The 21,958-nt window shown below is 35.6% G+C and overlaps 1 protein-coding gene across 2 annotated transcripts in view; it reads right to left on the reverse strand.

Moving 5' to 3' along the window:
• Window positions 1-2,063: 2,063 nt before the first annotated feature.
• PRMT3 (protein arginine methyltransferase 3) overlaps window positions 2,064-21,958 on the reverse strand; it is a 138,434-nt gene continuing 118,539 nt past the window's right edge. Inside the window, exons 15-16 of one of the 2 annotated variants that reach the window (XM_007174815.3) lie at window positions 21,833-21,920; window positions 2,064-2,727 (exon numbers count right to left, since the gene is read on the reverse strand). In XM_007174815.3, the coding sequence (XP_007174877.2) occupies window positions 2,618-2,727; window positions 21,833-21,920 (198 nt within the window). In that variant the 3' untranslated portion in view covers window positions 2,064-2,617. Of the gene's footprint in view, window positions 2,728-21,832; window positions 21,946-21,958 lie in introns of both variants that reach the window. The other variant, XM_057553587.1, reaches the window with a different exon arrangement.

The following is a 21,958-nucleotide window of genomic DNA, read 5'->3' on the forward strand; positions in this document are numbered from 1 at the left end:
TCCGGCACGCCTCAACTAAGATCCTGCGTGCCACAACTAAGACCCAACGCAGCCAAAAATAAGTAAAATAAATAAATAATAAACAAATCTTAAAAAAAAAAAAAGTGACAGAGGTAGAATGCTGAAAGACACAGGTGAACCAGACTGTTAATCTAGACTAAGTGATAAGAAAGCAAATAACTCTGTGGAGCCTTACCCTCCTCCCCAAACAGAAATTATTTCAAAGTTATCTGACAGCTCTCTGATTCATTCTAAAGTGTGTTCCTAGCAGTTGAGGCTATGTATGAACCACCTTCACTGTGCAACCACTGTACATTCTCAGTTGTTTTCTTGGAATATTCCTTTCAAAATGCTCTTTTTAGAAAATACTGCTCTACTAAACAGATGACTAATCGTATTTGGATGAACCCCACACATTACAAAATTATGTTAGTTTTCACAAAGGAAAATAGGAGAAAAATGTATTTTCTTAATGGGAATAAGATCCTTGGGACAGAGCAAACTGCTAACCATAAATGCCCATCTGCCACAGCATGAAAGAAAATTGCATTTATCACTGTAAAGGGCTATAAAGTACTTACTTTCCACAACAGTTTAACGGCTGAAATTCTAATCAAAGAGTTAATATTTGGACTCTCACATCTCATAAGATGTTTAGTTACACAAATTAGAATGTTCCAGCCTGGAAAGGCTAACTGAAAAGAACAGAGATCCACTAACTATGGTTGGACTACTTATAACCAATAGAAGAAAATCAGAAGAGCCACTGGGTGAAAATCCCCTGAAAATCAAAGAAGAGTTTTAATAAGAAATCATTTTTGAGAAGTACTCTTTTAAATAGTAGAAAGTATCTGTTATGCACTTATAAAAAAGAAAAACAAAAGAAAAAAGTAAATTTTGGTTACTTTAAAAATTTAATGGTAAATCTTACGGCCTTATTTTTGTTTTATCATCCCACCCTACTCAAATTTGTACATGAAGCCATTCCAGACAAAAATTTCAAGTACTTTGTGCTATATTATCAGCACTACACATTTCCAGTAATGGTCTGAATTCAAATCATGGTGAAAACAAGCTGACTAGTTTAGCCCAGTGAAAAGAGAAATCATGCTTATGAAGGAAGACTTAGACTATGATCTGAAATATCATCATTTGAAGGGGTTATTCTTCCCATTGGTAGAAGTCCAGTTTTCTAATAAAGACCAAAAGACGATTTCTTTTTGATAGAGTTTTTGCTACATTAAATATTAATTTCTGTTGTAATCTTCCCACATACATACTAGTGTAGTATTTGATGAGGTTGACAATTCACAAACTGATCTAATGTCGATGCCATATCTTCTTTGGAAGGGGTCCCTGTCTGTATGATGATGATAATTAATATCACCTAGCATGTACTGACTGTTTTCTATGTGCCAGGCACTGATCTAAGTATCAACAGTTGAAATGTATCAGTTTATGAATTGGCAACATTCATGGAGGGGGAGAGAGGTTAAGGAACCTAAGATTACACAGGAAGTAAGAGCTGCAGCCAAGGCCTGAACTGGCTCCAGAGCTCATGCTTCTCAACACTAAACTGTGCTGCCTTGTGTGTGTCTTGTTTTGAAAAAGAACCAGCTGGTGAACTGAAAAGAAGCATGTGACCCACCTCTCCTTAAAATTTCCGTTATCTTAAAAATGATTCCTTTGTTAAGACTTGTTTTAAATGCTTCTGATTTTATAAAAGGCTTTAATATATTGAAATGTCACTTTATAATGCTAATGGTTGTTGTATACATTTAATTGAATGTTTTCTGTTCTGCGTTTCAAACTGAGTCAATAATTGTAAATGACACAATTGTATAGAGTGATATAAGTATATTAACAGTTACATGTTTAACTTTGCACATAAATCTAGTTTGAAAAAAGTATTAGTAAATAAGTACATATTTATCCCAATCTTTAAAAACTTTTATGAAACCTAGGGTAAATGTATGAAACTAGACTTCCTGGGCAATACTAGAAAACTATATGACTCAAGAATATTTGCAAAGAGAGAAGAAGCTAAAAAATGAGAACAATCAACTAAGCTGTCTTCAAATACAATTTGTGTGGTCTCGTTTCCATATTTTAGTCCCTTATGCTTGTTCTTTTAATGTATTATATCCTGATATTCTAGCAAATACAATTAAAACTACTCCTCAGAAAGTAAATCTGCAATAAAATATGTAATATCTTGTGTACGGTTACTAGCTTAATAAAACATCCAAATAACTAATCGATTACTAGTGTTTAAAATTTATAGTAAGAAACTTATTAAAAACAATAAAAGACTATCTCTGTTCCAAATTTAGGCCAATTTAAATGACTTTCAATCCAGGTAAACTCAATGCAGGGGTTACATTTGGTTAAATCTCACTGACCAGACTTCCAAGAATGTGATTATGGCGGTGGATCACCAGGATCAGGCAGTGCCCTCCTTAGCTGAATCCTCAGATTCCTGCCATGCTTCTCTCCTACTGCGGAGGCTCAGGAAAGGACCCATCATCCATGTGCTCACATAAAACCCTCCCTCCCCTCCCTACCCACCCCTCCCCTACAACAAAAACTACAAAGTAGTTGTGCTTTTGTGGCCTTTTCACTGGAGACCATAAGTTTGAGTTGAATTATCCAATGTGAGGGTCACAATGAGAGACCGTGGATCTTTCTTATTCTTGTGCACTGTGATCTTTCCTTTCAAGGCTTCACCTATAGAAGAAAGGCAAAAAGTGTGTTTCAGAATTCAAGGAATACAGTGTAGCAGAAAAGTAACACAGTAGACCTAGTACTGCTCTTTTTTTGTTGTGAAATGTTTCACTAATTTTTTTTTAACTTAAAATTTTTTAGGGCAATTTTACGTTTAATTTTTGAACAAAACAGATCTAACTTACCCAGCACAAGTGTCAAATGCTTGTGAAAGAGTAAGCAAAACTACACTGGTCACTGCAGGGTTGGGGGCTGTGTTACTGGACTCCTCAATATGAGCCCTTATGGTGTGTCCTGGGCATTAAAAAAAAAAATAAGACATGGCCCCTGCCCTCAAAGAGTTCATGGTCAGGGGTGAAGAGAAACAGCTACATTAACAATTATACAACAGGTATGTGTCTAAAGTGTGCTGGAGGTGAGGATTGGGGATAGTCGGAAGGCAGTAAAAGGCAAAGTTACACAAGAATTAATGGATGAATTATCTGAGGAATAAAGTCAAGGTGACCTTAAGGAGTGTACATGGAACAGCTTTTAAGGAAGAGAAAACACGTATAGAGAGCCCTTGGTGAATGGCATTTTGGGGAAATGAAAATTACAGCTGTGAAAATAAATGTATATTTTATAGAGGCACATGACAAGGCTGTTGGCCTTTAAGGTACTCACATCGTAAATGTAAAACAGAGCTTACACAGGTAAAAGAGTGAACACAAAAAATACAAGGCAAAGAATGATTCTCTAAAAACTTATCCTGTATGCTCCAAATTTTGTTTTACTCCAAAATGGAATTATATCTATGTGCTTTTCTGATTATAGATACTTCTCATTTTAAGTTTTTTTCATTTATTTACCAACAGCCATTTAAAAATAAAAACGAGATTGTTAAGTTGTAACTGATCACCATTCCTTGCTTTAATAAGAGTAAAATCACAGCAAATACTATCAGGTATAGCTTTGAAAATCTGGATGGATACAGTGAGGCGCCACATAAAATGACTGTGGAATCTACATAAAACTATCAAAATACTGAATCAATATCTTATTTTAAAAAACCCTGCAAATCAAATCCCCCACACTAAGGGATAAAGAATCTGAATGCTTTTCAATATGGTAGTGAAATAACACAGTAAAACACAACATAACCACCTCATAGTTATACTTCAGAGTATAAAGATTCCATTACTGATACATTCTACACAGCCTGTAAAAAAGGCAAGGCTTATATAGTTTAATACAAAATTAAGGAATTAGAGTAATGGAAAAAATAATGTGGCCCAAGATGCAGTCTATGTAACCTAATATAACAGTGATTTTACATGTAGGTGTTATGTTAATACGTACATCTGGCTTTCTTTGGCTTCTGTATCTGACCTATTCCTCTATATTACTAAGAAAATGAAACAAAACTACATCACACGCCAAGCTCATCAATAGCCTGACAAAGATTACCTATGAGGTAGTTCTACAAACTTTGTAGAAGTTCAGGTTAATTATTAGACAATAATAATTGCTAATATTTATTTAACACTTATTTTGTGCTAGCCCTATTCTAAAGCCTTTATGTGATTTATCTCACTTAATGATTACAAAATATCTCTGTGAGGTTAAGTACGTTTCCCTCACTTTACAGATGAGAAACAAGGTTCAGGAAGGCTAAGCAATTTGCCCAAGGTCATACCGCCAGTTAGGGAAGAACTAGGATGTTAAGCAGGGCAGTTTGATTCCAGAGCCCATGTTCTTCAACTACATTCTAGTACCCCCATATCTCTACCTGAAAATTGATTATTATAGTTTTAATACACTTTAATGGACATGAGACAGTCAAAATTTTACTACTCTATGACATTATTTGTAAAAACATTTAGCCACTTTATAAAAATTTTACTACTATTAAATTTTATATAATAATTTTTATTCTATAACTTTAATAAGCTATAATACATGTTTTCTTGACCATTAAGACATTAACCTAGGGAAGAAGTCATAAGTATCTTCAACAAATCTAAGAGATTTTCCATTTTTGAATATGTAGGCAATATTTTCTTGTTTCTATTTTTTTACCAACATTTAAAAATTGTTATTTTATACCAACAGTCATATCCTGAACTTATCATTTATTGATACTAAAATTGGAAATGAGTAGCTGCTCTACGATAAACTGCTATTGGTTTTATAAGTATATGACAGAAAAGAGTAATTACCAACTTGGTCATTAGGTTTAAATTACTGTTACTGAATTATCAACACAAGTTAACAAGTGTTGAATTTTACAAATTAGTGGCTTGTTAATTCCTTCCTATTTATAAGCAATGTGTCTTAGTGTAAATTACTTAATTTAGTTGCTTCTCTACAGTAGTTCCTATGTATAAAAAGACAGATAATGTATACTTAAGATATAAAAATAATGAAATGATCTCCACAGACCCAACATCAGGCTGGAATTTTACACAAACCACTGAAACCCCGTATTATGATGCTATGTCCCTCCAATCACATCTCTTCTCCAACCTCCAGTGGTAACCATGATTCTAATTTCTTCTTACCATTACCTATTCAAAATAGTTCCACTTCACAGAGATGTATCCTGTATTAATAGACTGCTATTTATTTGTTCTTCCATTAAATTATTTCCATTTTTTTTATTACAAATAATGCTGCTATGATTACTGTTATATATGTCTGTTGTGTCCATAAGACAAGAGTTTCTCTAGGATGGAAACTGCAGGATTTTAGGACATACACATGCTCAAATTACCACATAATGATAAATGGGCCTTTACTAATAAAATTCATCTAGTCATAGAAAAAGTCTCTTATCTACATAAGAATAAAGAGTAACTTTCTTTGTTGAGAGAATATTTATCAAAATCTGAGAGCTAATATGATAAAAAGCAAACACAGCAGCATTTAGATTAAAGTGAGAACACAGCAAAAATACCACTATCACTATATTATTTAACATTATTCTTGAATGTTCTACACAATGCAATATGACATAAAACAGAAATTAAGAATACAGATGTGGGGCTTCCCTGGTGGTGCAGTGGTTAAGAATCTGCCTGCCAATGCAGGGCACACGGGTTAGAGCCCTGGTCTGGGAAGATCCCACGTGCCGCGGAGCAACTAGGCCCATGAGCCACAACCACTGAGCCTGCGCGTCTGGAGCCTGTGCTCTGCAACGGGAGAGGCTGCGACAGTGAGAGGCCTGTGCACCGCGATGAAGAGTGGCCCCCGCTTGCCGCAACTAGAGAAAGCCCTCACACAGAAACGAAGACCCAACACAGTCAAAAAAAAAAAAAAAAGAATACAGATGTACTACTATTACGGGGGGAAAAAAGAGATACAATTAATTTCAAATGTTATTTTCAGGGAAAGAGTTCCAGAAATCTTCATTGAGTTCTCTTGAGACTTTAACTAAATACTGATCTCTGTATGTGTATGGTAAAATTTCATGATTTTGAGCAAAGAACAATTCCTAGGGAGCAATTAGCTGAACAATTCCCAGAGCTCACACAGGCTGGGAGATGTCTGAATTCCAAGCAGCCAGAATAGAAGGAACCTGTTGAACACTTATGATGATTCACTAGAGACACCAGATTACGCTTTAGCATTACACCACCCAAAGAGTAAAGGCCACACCACTGCTCTCTAACAAAGCTTTAAAACATTTTTTGTAAAGATCAAGGTAATCTTTAAATAACTTAATTGCCTGCCAAAGCAAACTTCACATACTTTTTAAAAGAAAGTAACCAAAATCCAAACATTCAGCAAAATAACACTTGCAGTGTTTGACATCCATTTAAAAATGTCTAGATTTTTAAAGAGCTGCAAATTGAGGCCTATAAGCAGAAAAAAAAAAAAAGTTACAACAATAACAAAAACACATCAAGGCACATCTTAACTTCCTGAAAACCAGTGATAAAAAGAATAATCTGTAAAATATTCAGAGAAAAAAAGACATATTACATATAAGGAAAGATAGAAAAGAGTGATCTCAAAATTTTCATCAGCTGGACACATCTTTGAAGTGATGAAAGAAAACCTGTTAAAAATTCGATATCCAGCAAAAATCCTTAATAAATGAAAAATAAGAAAAAAATTCTTTTTTCAAAGAAACAAAAGCAAGAAATTCTTTTCCAGGAGGCCTGCACTACAAGAAATGTTAAAGGAAGTTCTTCAGACATCAGGAAAATGACACCAAAAAGAAACCTGGATCTACACAAAGGAATAAACAGTGCTAGAAAATAGTAAGTACGTGGTAAATATAAGATGTTTTTTCCTTTTAAAAATTTATTTAATAGATAATTGACTGTTTAAAGCAAAAATAGTAACACTGTATTGTGGGGTTTAAAACATTTGGGGAAGTGAAATGTTTTTATAACAATAGCACAAAGGATCAGAGGGGGTAAACAGAAGAGTATTGTTTTAAGAGTCAAAACTACAAATGTAGTGGTATGATATCATTTGATGTTAGTCTCTGATAAGCTACAGGTGCATGTTAGAAACCCTAGAGCAACCATTATAGAAACAAACCCAAGAGTATAGCTAATTAGTCAAGGAAGGAGATAAAATGAAATATAAAGTCACAGGTTAAAAGTAATAGGAAGGAGAGGCATAGTCTACATAAACATTAATCAAAAAGAGGCTGGAATGGCTATATTACTCTCACACAAAGTTGACTAAAGGAAAAAAAAATAACTAGAGATAAACAAAGACATTTCAAATTGATAAGTTGTTCAATTCATAAATGAGACATCATACACTTTTGTGTGCATATAATTACAGAGCTTCAAAATGTATGACGCAAACCTGACGGAACCATAAGAAGAAACAGACATAACCACAATCATCATTGCAAAGTCCGCCTCTCCTTTGTTGATAATAATAACGACTAGACAGAAAATCAGAAAGAATATGGAAGACTTGAACATTATTAACCAACCTGACCTGGCTGACATCTATAGAACCAAGATGGATCATATACTGGTTCATAAAACAAATCTTAATACATTTAAACATATAGACATCATACAGAATATGTTCTCTGACCAAAACTGAATGAAATTAAAAATCAGTAACAGGAAGATACTTGAAAAATCCCAAAATATTTAGAAATTAAACAGACTTCTAAATATTCCATAAATCAAAATAAAAATCAAAAAGAAAATTAGACAGCATTTCGATTTGAATGATTATGAAACACAACATGTAAAAACAGGTGGATGATAGCTAAAACAGTGCTTAGAGGAAAAACTGATAACTTGAAATGCTTATATTAGAAAACAAAGAAGACAGACCCAAAGGTCTTCGTTGGGGAATTCTATCAAATATTTAAGGAAAAGTAATACCAAATGTACAAAAAATAGAGGAGGGAATACTCCATAACTCATCTTTTGAGGGCAGCATTATCCTGATAATAAAATAAGTTTTTTGTTTTGAATTTTAGAATTTTATTTATTTTTTTATACAGCAGGTTCTTATTAGTTATCCATTTTATACATATTAGTGCAAAAGAAGATACATTTATTAGAAGAAAACTACAGGTAAATATCCCTTATGAAAAAAGATTCAAAAATCCTTTGAACATACACTAATATGTATAAAATAGATAACTAATAGGAACCTGCTGCATAAGAAATAAAAAAAAATCCTTTGAACAAAAGAGAAAAATCATGATTGTCTCACACAAACGTAGAAAAAGCATCTGACAAAATTAATTTCTTTTTTTTTATTGGAGTAAAATTGTAACAAAATCAATTTCTAACATCTTTCAGCAAGCTAGGAATAGAAGGAATCTTCTTCAACCAGATAAAGAAAATCTATGAGAAACTATAGATAACATCATTATTAATGGTGAAAGACTGAATGCTTTCTTCCTAAGACTGGGACTGAGGTAAGGATGCTCATCCTGACCACCTCTAATTAGTATTCTGTTGGATGTCCTAGTCACAGCATTAAGATGTGGGGGAAGAAAAAAATATATAGACCGGGGGAAAAAAAGTAAAACAGTCTTTATTTGCAGATCATATAGTCTTAACAAATAGAAAATCCTTAAGCAATATTAAAAAAAAAAAAGCTACTAGAACTGAAAGGATTAGCAATCTCAGGATATAAGATCAATACAAAAAATAATTGCATTTTTACATGTGAGCAATGAAGAATTAGAAATTGAAATAAAAAACCACAATAGCATTTACAATAGCACTGAAAAAGCATGCAATACTTGAGATAAATATAACAACATATATGTAACATTTAGTTACATCAAACTATGAAACACTGCTAAAGATGATCTAAGTAAATGGGGAGATACATTTTGCTTGTGGATGAGAGTCAGTACTGTTAAGATGTCAATTCTCCCCAGAGCAATCTATGGATTCAACACAGTCCCTATCAAAATCCTAGTAGGTTTTTTTTTTTTTTGCCAGAAATTAACAAGTTGATTTTAAAATTTATATGGAATTTAAGGGATCTAGAATAGTGAAAACAATTTTGAAAAAGAATAAAGTAGGACATATGATCTTACAAACACGGTGTCTTACTGGCATAAGAACAGACACAGATTAATGGAACAAATAAAGCTGAGAAATAGACTTACGCATATATGGTCAATTAATATTTGACAAAAGAGGCAGGATAATTAAATGAGAAAAGCATAGTCTTTTCAAGAAATGATGATGAGACAACCTAATACACATTTGGGAAAAGATGAACTATTATTCTTAAAATCAACATGAAATAGATTATAGGCCTAGATGTACTGACAAAATTATAAAATTTTTAGAGGAACCATATAGGAAAAACTTTGATGTTAAGATAGCAAAGATTTCTTAATTAGGACACAAAAGCACAGACTTCAAAGGACCTTAAGAAAATGAAAAGACAAACTAGAAATTGGAATAAAAATATTAGCACCACATACATCTGACAAAGAACTTGTATGCATATATATAAAGATCCTTACAACTCAATAAGATGACAACCCAATCAAAAATTGAGCAAAATATTTTAAAAGAAACCTCACCAAAAAAAGATGTACAGGGACTTCCCTGGTGACGCAGTGGTAAAGAATCCGCCTGCCAATGCATGGGACACGGGTTCGAGCCCTGGTCAGGGAAGATCCCACATGACGCAGAGAAACTAAGCCCGTGCGCCACAACTACTGAGCCTGTGCTCTAGAGCCTGCGAGGCACAACTACTGAAGCCCACGTGCCTACAGCCTGTGCTCCGCAGCAGGAGAAGCCACCGCAATGAGAAGCCCACGCACCACAACAAAGAGTAGTCCCCACTCACCGCAACTAGAGAAAGCCTGTGTGTAGCAACGAAGACCAAACGCAGCCAAAAATAAATAAATAAAAATTTATAAAAAAAAAAAATCAGGGGCTTCCCTGGTGGCGCAGTGGTTGAGAATCTGCCTGCTAATGCAGGGGACACGGGTTCAAGCCCTGGTCTGGGAAGATCCCACATGCCACGGAGCAACTGGGCCCGTGAGCCACAACTACTGAGCCTGCGCGTCTGGAGCCTGTGCCCCGCAACGGGAGGGGCCACGATAGTGAAAGGCCCGCGCACCGCGATGAAGAGCGGTCCCCGCACCGCGATGAAGAGTGGCCCCCGCTTGCCGCAACTAGAGAAAGCCCTCGCACGAACCGAAGACCCAACACAGCCAAAAATAAATAAATAAATAAATAAATAAAGTAGGAAAAAAAAAAAATCAAAGACCCTTTAAAAAAAAAAAAAGATGTACAAATGACCAATAAACATATGAGAAGATGCTCAACATCATTAGTCATAAGGCAAATGCAAATTAAAAACACAGCTGTCACTACATATACATGTAATAGAATGACAAATTAAAATGACTTGCCCTTTTATATAAGTGTTGACAAAGATGTGGAGCAAATGAACCCGCAACAGTGGTAGGAATGTTGAATAAGCACAGTCACTGTGAAAAAGTATGCCAGTTTCTTATAAAGTTAAATATATATTTACCGTAAGACCCAATAATCCCACTCCTAGGTATCTGCCCAGGAGAAATGAAAACATATGCCCACACAAAAACTTTTACATGAATGTCCATAGCCATTTTATCCATAATGGCACCTAACTGAAAACAATCCAAAAGTCTAGCAGCAAGTGGATGCGTATGTAAATTACAGTAAGTCCATACAAGGGAATACTACTTGGCAATAAAAAGGAACAAACTACTGATACACAGATGAATATTTAAAATACACTAAAAGCAAAGAAACTGGAGTATATTCTGTATAGTAACTTTGATATAAAATTCTAAAAGAATACTAATGCCTTAACTATTAGTAATACTAATACACAGTGACAGAGAGCAGATCAGTGGTTCTCCTGGTCTGGAAATTGAAGCTGGGGATGACCAACTCTAGTGGGGATGACTGCCTGCAGAGGCGATCAACAAGGAAACTTTTTAGAGTGATATAAATATTCTATATCTTAACTAGGGTGGGGTATACATTTGTCAAAATTCATTAAACTGCACAATTAAAATGTGTGATTTTTTTTTTTTAAAGAGATTGCAAGTTCTAGAAGGAGGACATTTTTTTGGGGGTCGCTGCGTTGGGTCTTCGTTGCCACGTGGGCTTTCTTTAGTTGCGGCGAGAGGGGGCTACTCTTCGTTGTGGTGCGTGGGCTTCTCATTGCAGTGGCTTCTCTTGTTGCAGAGCACGGGCTCTAGGTGCACGGGCTTCAGTAGTTGTGGTTCGCGGGCTCTAGAGCACAGGCTCAGTAGTTGTGGCGCATGGGCTTAGCTGCTCCGCGTTGTGTGGGATTTTCCCGGACCAGGGCTCGAACCCATGTCCCCTGCATTGGCAAGCGGATTCTTAACCACTGCGCCACCAGGGAAGCTCTAAAATGTGTGCATTTTTACTGTATGTAGATATAAAATAAAGCTGTTTTTAAAACGTGGTGGTTTAGGAATAAATTCATAGATAAATAGAATATAGTAGAGAAACCAAAAGATCCATTATGGAGATTCAGTACATGGTAAGCGGGGCATTTTAACTCACTGAGGAAAGGAGTCAAGAGAAATGTGTAAATATAGTAATACAAAATTTTTTAGTATGGAACCAAAGTCAGAAACCAAAAGGAAAAGGTTGAAGATTTGTTTATATAAAAATGAAAAAATTCTATAAAGCAAGACACTTAAAAGAAAAGCAAATTACAACAATGTTAGTTTCACTTCTTAGAATAGCAAAGATTTTTTTTTAAATGTGATGATTGATTGATTGATTGATTGATTGATGGCTGTGTTGGGTCTTCGTTTCTGTGCGAGGGCTTTCTCTAGTTACAGCAAGTGGGGGCCACTCTTCATTGCGGTGCGCTGGCCTCTCAGTATCGCGGCCTCGCTTGTTGCGGAGCACAAGCTCCAGAGGCGCAGGCTCAGTAATTGTGGCTCACGGGCCTAGTTGCTCCGTGGCATGTGGAATCTTCCCAGACCAGGGCTCGAACCCGTGTCCCCTGCATTGGCAGGCAGACTCTCTACCACTGTGCCACCAGGGAAGCCCTAGCAAAGATTTTTAAAAAAAAGTAAATTTTCACTCGATTCCTTAGGATGGATTATGAGAAGTGGAATACTTTTTAAAAAAACGCATAAAGTGTGTTCCAGTTTTACATTCCTACCATCTTCATCAATACTGGGCGTTATGAGAAACCAAGCAACAACAGAAAAAGAATGAAAGAAAACAATAAAAACATTTTTGTTATTTAGATAAACAACGACCAGAATCTGACTGCTTTGATTTGCAATTCAGTGATTATCAGTAGTGATGGGTATTATTAATATTTCAAATGTTTAACCACCATCTAAAAAGAAATCCTCTGAGCATTTACCTTTAGTGATTTTCTTGTTGATGTATATGAGGTTTTGTTGCAAATATTTCTTTTTAGTGCATGTGCCCTAATGGTTGCTGCTCTTTAAGTTGCTTTAGACATGTTAAAAAAAATGTTAAGTTGGTTAGTTTGTAACTGTCCTATTCAATCCTTAGTGTAGGGTCAAAATGGAAATGTTCCCTGGCGCCTATAAAGCAGGTTAACTAATTCTGCATTTCAAGTTTAAAGAATATATTTAAGTAGTCTATGTACCCCTTAATTTAAAATATAGCCCAACTCAAGATGAACTGGCAGTGGATAATTTTGTTAAATTTTCACAAAAGAAAAAATTTTAAGCACCAATATTAAATTAAAATATCTGAATAATTAAAAAGTTATAACATTAAGGGACTTCCCTGGTGGCACAGTGGTTGGGAATCTGCCTGCCAATGCAGGGGACACAGGTTCGATCCCTGGTCTGGGAAGATCCCACATGCCGCGGAGCAACTAAGCCCGTGCGCCACAACGACTGAGCCTGCGCTCTAGAGCCCGTGAGCCACAACTACTGAAGCCCACGTGCCTAGAGTCCGTGCTGCGCAACAAGAGAAGCCACCGCAATGAGAAGCCTGCACACCCCAACAAAGAGTAGCCCCCGCTCGCCGCAACTAGAGAAAGCCCACGCACAGCAACGAAGACCCAATGTGGCCATAAATAAATAAATAAATAAATAAATTTATTTTTTAAAAAAGTTATAACATTGTCTTATAAGCTGATGCTGTAATTTTCATGTCTTAAAATGAAATACCAGTAAAATAACTATTTCTGTAATAACCTTAATTTCAAAATGGGGGTGCAAACAGCACTTATTTAAGTTAATTAAATAGCACGAAGGGTCACAGTAATAAATACATAGTTCACACTGCTGCACTCACTTCAATTGTTCAAGCCTGACTAAAGTGCCAAGGCAGTGGCTATAATACCAGAATATATCAGAGTAATTAATCAGTGTCAAATAGATATAAAATGACTGATGCTGTTAAGTGTGTATACTGTGGTGAGAGCTACAAAGGACACTCTCTATGGAACCGAGCTATATCACTTTGTTTTTATCACTGGCAGATGGCTATTAGTATACTACAAAGCAGCGCTGCAGTTCAATCAAGAACAAAATTGATTTCATTTCAATTCTGTCCTAGTTGTTTTTTAAAATGAGTTTCTTCCAGAGCAATAAAATTTCATTTCCCCACAAGGGAGATAAATAAAAAATCATTATTATCACTATTAAAGCTTAGAGTTAAAAAGTGAAAGAAAAAAAAAAAAGAAATGGATTGTCCATCACATAAGACCTTACTAATAATATATAGAGAAAGAGAACTAAACAGCCTGATTTTAATAATATTTTTCAAAGCCAAATCACAAGAAAAAGATCTGAAGTTTTAAAATAAATACTGCCACATAAGTTTTTACAATAAAATTGTACATTATTTTTAAAGGAAAAGAAAAAAAAAAACCCTGAATTTAAAGTAAGTATTCTTTAAACCCTCTAAAAGTATTCATCCTGGAAGTCTGGTCTCTAACTCCCACAGTGCAGGAAGTTCTCAAATGTTGTAGAGTACTTCTTTTGGAACTATTGTTAGAACTAGGCTGTGAAAATAACAACAAAAACCCAAAACGAAGCAAAAACGAACTAGGCTCATCATTTTATAGTTCCCTTGTGCTTTTGGCCAAATGTAAAATTCTTAGTCTGAGAAATTCCCTATTCACACTGTCTTTTCTTGCTTTCCAAAAATCCAGTCTACCCCCAACGGTAGATTTACCATTCTGAAAAAAATATTTATCATTACTGAAGATATTAACACACACACACACACACACACACACAAACACACACACACACACACACTAGGCAGAATAACTGTACAGCTATGTATACAATATTTTGTTAAAAAAATCTTGTCATATTACTTTCTGGACAGTAAAATAAGCAGTACATACACAGCAAATTGTCCTCATTAGACTCTTGGCTTTATTTAATTTTATCTAAAAATTTTATGCCATACAGAGTCAAAAACTACTTTTTAACTCAACAGAGAACTCTCTTCAGCCATGCCGAAACTTCTGAGAACATCAGAGCTGACAAAATGGGGCAACCAAATACAGCAGCTAGATAAATGCCCTTGGCATGTGTCACCCACAGTGATGAGAGGAAATTAATTTCAATGACAACGCACATTACTGTACTTATTCATTCGTTCAGCAGGATATTTCTAATATGCCAAATACTACATCAGATAAAAAAGAAGTGATAGAGGCAAATTAACTCATCTTCTATTAGAACTCTTTACCACAGCACACTGGTATGTTCTAACACAGATGTATGCATGAATTGATCTGGGAGAACAAAGAACAGAGCAGTTAACCTTCTAAGGACAATGAGGAAAGATTTACAGAAATAAGCTGGGTCATAAAGGGAAAAGTGGAATTCATCAAGTGAAAGAGGTCAAAACAATTTCCTAGGTAGAAGAATATCCTAGACAAAAGCAAGGAAGAAAAGACAGGAAAGTTAGCTAAAAAATGAGCAGTAGAGCTGGAGCATATGATGGGCTTATGTGTGGTTGTGACAGGGTGGGGTTGGAAATGATGAAAAATGGTCAGACTGTAAAGGGCCCAGGTAAGGAATCTGGATTTTATCCTGGATATCCTGACGGTCCAGTGTGGGTTTTTAAAAAATTAACTTTATTAAGGTGTAATTTATATACAATAGAACTGTAACATGTAAAATGTGCAGTTCAATGAGTTTTAGTAATATCTCACTCTCATAAATTTTGCCTACCTCAAGTCTCAAGATTCTCTCTTATGTTATCATCTAGAAGTTTTACAGCTTCAAGCTTTTATATTTAGGTCTACCATCCATTTAAAGTTGGTTTTTATATATTTGGTGTCAGATAAGAACTGAGATTCATTATTTTCCTTTATGAATATTCAGTCATTCTAACACCATTTTTTGAAAAGACTATCGTTTTCCCATTGAATTTACATTGGCCCTTTGGAAAAATTTAATTGACTATACAAAACTGAGACTCTGGATTTCCTATTGTTATATTAATCTACGTATCTACTTTTTATATGCCAATATTATGCTGTCTTGGTTAATGTAATTTTTAAGTAAGTTTAGAATTCACATAGTATAAGAATTCCAATATGGTTCTTAAAATTGTTTGGCTACTCTAGGTCTTCTGCATTTGCATATAAATTTTAGAATCAGCCTGTCAATTTCTACCTTGCTAAAGTCACTTACTATTTCTGTAGTTTTTTTGGTCGATTTCTTAGAATTTTCTATGTACACATTATCTATAAATAACAACAGCTTTATTTCTTCCTTTCCAGTGGCTTTTAATTCTTTTTCATTTCTTATTGCACTGGCTAAGGCTTCCAATATAAGAGTGTAGCAGTGGTGAGAGTGGACATCCTTGCCTTATCTCAAATTTAGGGAGAAAGCATTTAGTCCTTCTCTATTCAGTATGATGCTAGCTACAGACTATATGGATGCCATTTGTCAGGTTGAGGAAGTTCTCTTTTATTTCTAGTTTGCTGTACTTGTCATGAATTGATATTGAAATTTGTCAAATGTTTTTTCTGCATCCACTGATATGATCATGTGGCTTTTCTTCTTTAGACTGTTAGCATGGTGGACTGCATTACAAGATTTTAAAATATTGAATTAGCCTTGCATTCCTGGAATAAAACCCACTTGGTCATGGTGTGTTTTCTTCTTATACATGTATGCTGGATTCAATTTGCTACTATTTTGTTGAGGATTTCTACATCTATATTCATGAGGGACACTGGTCTGCAGTTTAATTTTCTTGTACTACCTTTGTCTAATTTTTGGTATCAAGATAATACTGCCCTCATAAAATTAGCTCTCTTCTATTTTCTGGAAGAGACTATGTAGAACTGGTGTTATTCCTCCCTTTAAGTCGTTGGGAGAATTTGCAATGAAGCAATCTGTGCCTGGAGATTTGTTTTATGGAAGGCTTTTGAGTCTGGCTGCTGATTTTGTAAATAAAATTTAATTGGAACACAGCCACACCCACTCATTTACCTATGAGTCTGCAGGTCCCCACTGCTGCCACTGTTACTGCTGCCACCATTGTAGGATTACTTGGGGGCTGCAATATGGGAGAACAGAGAAGAAACATGGAAAAGAAAAATGGGAATTTCCCCCCACTCTCTCTAAGCATTAGGAGACCCTTTCCCCACTCCTCAAGCTAGAATCAGAGGGCTCCTTTGGGAGCTCTTCCTGTCTGTGCTGAGGCCCTCTTCTGAGTCTCAGGCTGTCTGGAGTCCAGGCTAGGGGATACTGAAGGAAAACTAATCACAAATTTACCACCAGTTCAGGGGTACTTCGAATTCTGGTCATCTTCTCCAACTTATCCGCTATTATGTACTTTTCAGAGATCTCAAAGAGCTGTTCCATGCATTCTGGTTTTAAAGCTGCATTCAGTGAGACAGATGGGATGAATGCACTTACATCACTGGGAACCGGAATTACTGTCTTTATATTAATTGTGTTTCCTGTAAACAGCATTTAGTTAGTTCTTGCTTTTATTCAGTTTATTTCTGCCTTTTAATTGGCATGTTTAGACTATTAACATTTTTTAAAAGACTTAACTTTTTTTAAAAATTTATTTATTTTTATTTATTTATGGCTGTGTTGGGTCTTCGTTGCTGTGCGAGGGCTTTCTCTAGTTGTGGCAAGCAGGGGCCACTCTTTTTTTTTTTTTTAAAGGATTTTCTTATTTATTTATTTATTTTTTTATTTTTTTATTTTTGGCTGTGTTGGGTCTTCGGTTCGTGCGAGGGCTTTCTCCAGTTGCGGCAAGCGGGGGCCACTCTTCATCGCGGTGCGGGGACCGCTCTTCATCGCGGTGCACGGGCCTTTCTCTATCGCGGCCCCTCCCGTCGCGGGGCACAGGCTCCAGACGCGCAGGCTCAGCAATTGTGGCTCACGGGCCCAGCTGCTCCGTGGCATGTGGGATCTTCCCAGACCAGGGCTCGAACCCGTGTCTCCTGCATTAGCAGGCAGATTCTCAACCACTGCGCCACCAGGGAAGCCCAGGGGCCACTCTTCATCGTGGTGCACGGGCCTCTCACTGTCGCGGCCTCTCTTGTTGTGGAGCGCAGGCTCCAGACGCGCAGGCTCAGTAATTGTGGCTCTCGGGCCCAGTTGCTCCGCGGCATGTGAGATCTTCCCAGACCAGGGCTCGAACCCGTGTCCCCTGCACTGGCAGGCAGATTCTCAACCACTGCGCCACCAGGGAAGCCCAAAAGACTTAACTTCTTAAAGCAGGTTTATGTTTACAACAAAACTGAGAGGAAGGTACAGAGGCTTCCCATATCCCCTGGCCCCCACATATGCACAGCCTCCCCCACTATCAACATCACTCATTGGAATGGTACTTTTTTTTTTTTTTTAAACCAAGGATGCACCCACATTGATGATACATCATAATCACCAAAATTCTGTAGTTTACCTTAGGGTTCACTCTTGGTGTTACACATTCTACAAGTTTGGACACATGTAAATGACATATATCCATATTATAATATCATAAAGAGTATCTTCACTGCCCTAAAACCCTCTGTGTTCTGCTTATTTGTATCCCCTGCCCCTGGCAACCACTGATCTTTTTATTATCTCCATAGTTTTGCTTTTTCCAGAATGTCATTATCACACATCACACAGTGTATATAGCCTTTTCAGATTGGCTTCTTTCACTTAGTAATATGTGTTTAAGATTCCTCCATGTCTTTTCATGGGCTCATAACTCATTTCTTTTTAGCACTGAATGAAATTCCATCGTCTGGATGTACAGACCATTCATATTTAATATAATTATCAATATGTTTGAATTTAAGTCTACCATCATACCTTTTGTTTTCTATTTGTCCATCTGTTTATGTTCCTATCTTCTCTTGAATTGAATAGTCTTTTCAGGATTCTGTTTTATCTCCACTACTAGCTTATTAGCTATATTTTGTGGTTTAATTTAAAAATTTTTAGCTGTTGCTCTGGGGTTTACAATGTACATACTTAATTCATCAGTTCACCATTAAATTGCTTCATCTAAGTGTAAGAACTTTACAATATATTTCCATTTTCTAATTAATTTCTTTTTTTAATCATTGCCATATATTTTGTCTCCATATGTTTTAAAACACACAATGCATTATTATTTTTGCTTTAAATAGTCAATTATCTTTTGAGAAATTAAAAAGTGAGAAAATAAAGGCTTTTCTTTATACTCACACATTTACCATTTCTGGCATTTTCCACTCCTTTGTTTAGACTGGAATTTTCTAAATATGGAAAATTTTGGTGATATTTTCTTTCCACTTGAAGAGCTTACTTTAATATATTTTGTATTGTTGGTCTGCTCCTCTCTCTACGTTTTCTTTTTCTCTGGTTAAAGTTTTTTTTTTTTTTTAATTATCACTGCATATCAGCAATTTGTTTATGATGTATCTTGGGGTTGTTTTCTTTGTGTTGATCCTTCTTGGAGTTCACTCAATTTCTTGGAGTTCACTCAGTTTCTTCAATCTGTGAGTTACAGTTTTTATCAAATATAAGAAAATTTTATCCATTATGTTTTCTGCCCCTGCTTCTTCCATGGACTTCTACTATTATATTTAAGGTTGAATGCTGCATATTTTCCCACAGGTTACTGTGGATACATTAATTTTTTAAAAAAAATCTTTTCTCCCCCTCTCTGTGGTTCTTTTTGGATACATTTTATTGCTGTATCTTTATGTTCTCTGATCTTTCCTGCCATTAACTCCATCAAATGACATTTTCACTTCAGATGTTGTAATTTCCATCTCTAGAAGTCCTATTTGGATTGTAAATATCTTCTCATATTTTCCTATGTTCATATAAAAGTGGTTATAATATGTTTCAACATGCTTGTGTGCTAATTCTATCATTTCTGGGTTTGTTTCTACTGACTGGTATTTCCCTGCATTCAATGTTTGATTGAATGCTGGCCATTTTGAATTTTATGTCGTTGAACATCTGATTTTATTGTTCTCCTTTGTTGCTATTAAGGTTACATGCAGTTCAGTTTTTCCTCTTAAGACTTGTTTTTAAGCTTTGTTAAGGAGCATCCAGAGTTGCCTTTACTCAAGGGACAGTTTATTCCCGCTACTATGGTCCTCCTGGAATCTCCACTGAATAGAGTCCAGAAAGACGCCCTACTCTAGCTTGTTGAAATTTGAATACCCCACAGCCCTGTGTAAATGCTGGGAAATATTTGGTTCACAACTACTCCAACTGCTTTGCCTGACCTCAGGCATTTCATCCCGCATACACACATCTTAGCACTCATCTAAAACTCAAGGGCGTATCTTATGGAGATCTCCAGAGCTCTTTTTCTGACTAGTGTGTACCCCAGTACTCTGCCCCAGAGCTTCTGGCTTCTATTCATCAGTACTACCACCAAAGGCTTACTATAGCAGGGTTAAAAAAAAAATTCTTGTAACTGAGAATGACCACATTTTCCTTACTTTGAAATTCCCCTTTCAAACTCTCCGCAGGCTGTGCTATTTTAGGGGAGCCTGTTGGCCTTACCATTTACATATGAGTACACACAATGGCAACGAAAGAAACAGAGAATGTAGATGGTGCCAGAGGGCAACATTAGAATCACAGACCTTCTTCACAGTATTCTGAATCAATTACTCTAAGGATTACTGGGTAAAGAATATTTAGGATTTCAAAATTTCACTAGGCATCAAATAATACTTTGTTGTAATTAGGTAGGAGAAAATTCTAATGCTATCTTAAATCCCCCTCAAGATTAAAACATGAAAGAATTAATATTGCCTTTAGAATTTTAGCATTAAGACAACAAAATGGTTCCAGTGAGGAAAAAAGCAGTATTTTCAATTTTCCCAAAATCAATCCAAATACCAGAGCTAAACAAAAAACAAAACAAAGAAACAGAAATGAGGATGTGTTGGCTTCATTTCAGTTTTGCTGTGCTCTAGCTTTCTAGAGAAAGAGAAAATGACGCCATCAAGGTTTTATTTCCATAGCACTGCAACCTCAAAGTGAAAAAATGACAAGGTGCTGCTTTACTCTAACAGTGTTTATTTGCATTTACTAAATTCCTTTATGACTCAACAGTGAAATCAAAACCACATTAGAATTTTATGAAATATCTTAAACACAAAGAGAATGATTTAATGACCTCTACTCAGCTTTGTCAAATCTTAACATTCTGCCACAGTTCCTTCAGTTTTTAAAAGAAATAGTTCAGATACATGGCACTAAACCCCCTTTGTAGCCTTCCCTGATCCTACTTCCATCCTTCCCTAAAGGGAACCACTACCATGAATTCAGTGGTTACCATTCTTAAGTGTTGCTTCTTACTTTTACTATGTGTGTGTGTACATACAGCTGTTTTACATGTTTTTAAACTTCATATAAATCATATATTGTAGGAATCATTCTGCAAATTTTTGCTCAGTGTTGCTTTTGAGAGACACACAAAAAATTTGATGTTGAATATCTTTACAATGAAGTCTGTTCTACATTCAGTTTTCCTACAGTCAGAAGGCTTTCAGTGAAGATGGGACAAGAAGACTTATACGTAATAAGCAGTTAAAAAAAAAATTCCTAATCAAATTCTAACTTTTGGAGTTAAATGTGTAGGTATGTAAGAACTATAGGTGCTCGTGTAAGTGAACAATCAATGAGATGAATGTAGAACTGGATCAGTCTTCAAACACTATGTAAGATTTGAGGAGGTGGACACAGTGGAGAGCATTCTAGACAAAAATATATTTTGAATATAATAACTACTGAATGACATTGTCTTTAATTTATACTTTACTTCTATTGGTGATATTTCTCTTTAGTCACTTGGGAAATGAGAACATTTTCTTTTATTTATATTTGCTACTTAACACGTATTAGCTATTGCTTAAAGAAAAATTTTCTGATTTTGTGGTACTCAAAATAAGAGCTACATAATGTCACATATATTTTAACTGGCAGAAATTAAATTTAAATAAAAGTTTTCTTTAACTTACTTCTTTAATGAAACGATATGCCACCTAAAATTTATATACATGGTAAACTCTAAGAACAACTTATCTTAGTATGTCATATTGCTTCAAATACAGTGGGCATAGAAAAAGTGGTTGTAGAATGAATGAATATTGTTTACTTCAGAATGGATAAGACATTTTCCCCCTTTTTCTTTCTTACCTGCTTTAACTGAAAATGGCTTTTCCAATAGGAATATTGTTTGCTTCCAGTGTGTTTTGGTACTCTGGGGGCCCGTAGAGAACACGACCTGAATTGGTAGAGTTCAAAAGTACCTGATGAAGTACA

This window comes from Balaenoptera acutorostrata, chromosome 9 (genome assembly GCF_949987535.1).
Source record: "Balaenoptera acutorostrata chromosome 9, mBalAcu1.1, whole genome shotgun sequence".
NCBI lineage: Eukaryota > Metazoa > Chordata > Mammalia > Artiodactyla > Balaenopteridae > Balaenoptera > Balaenoptera acutorostrata.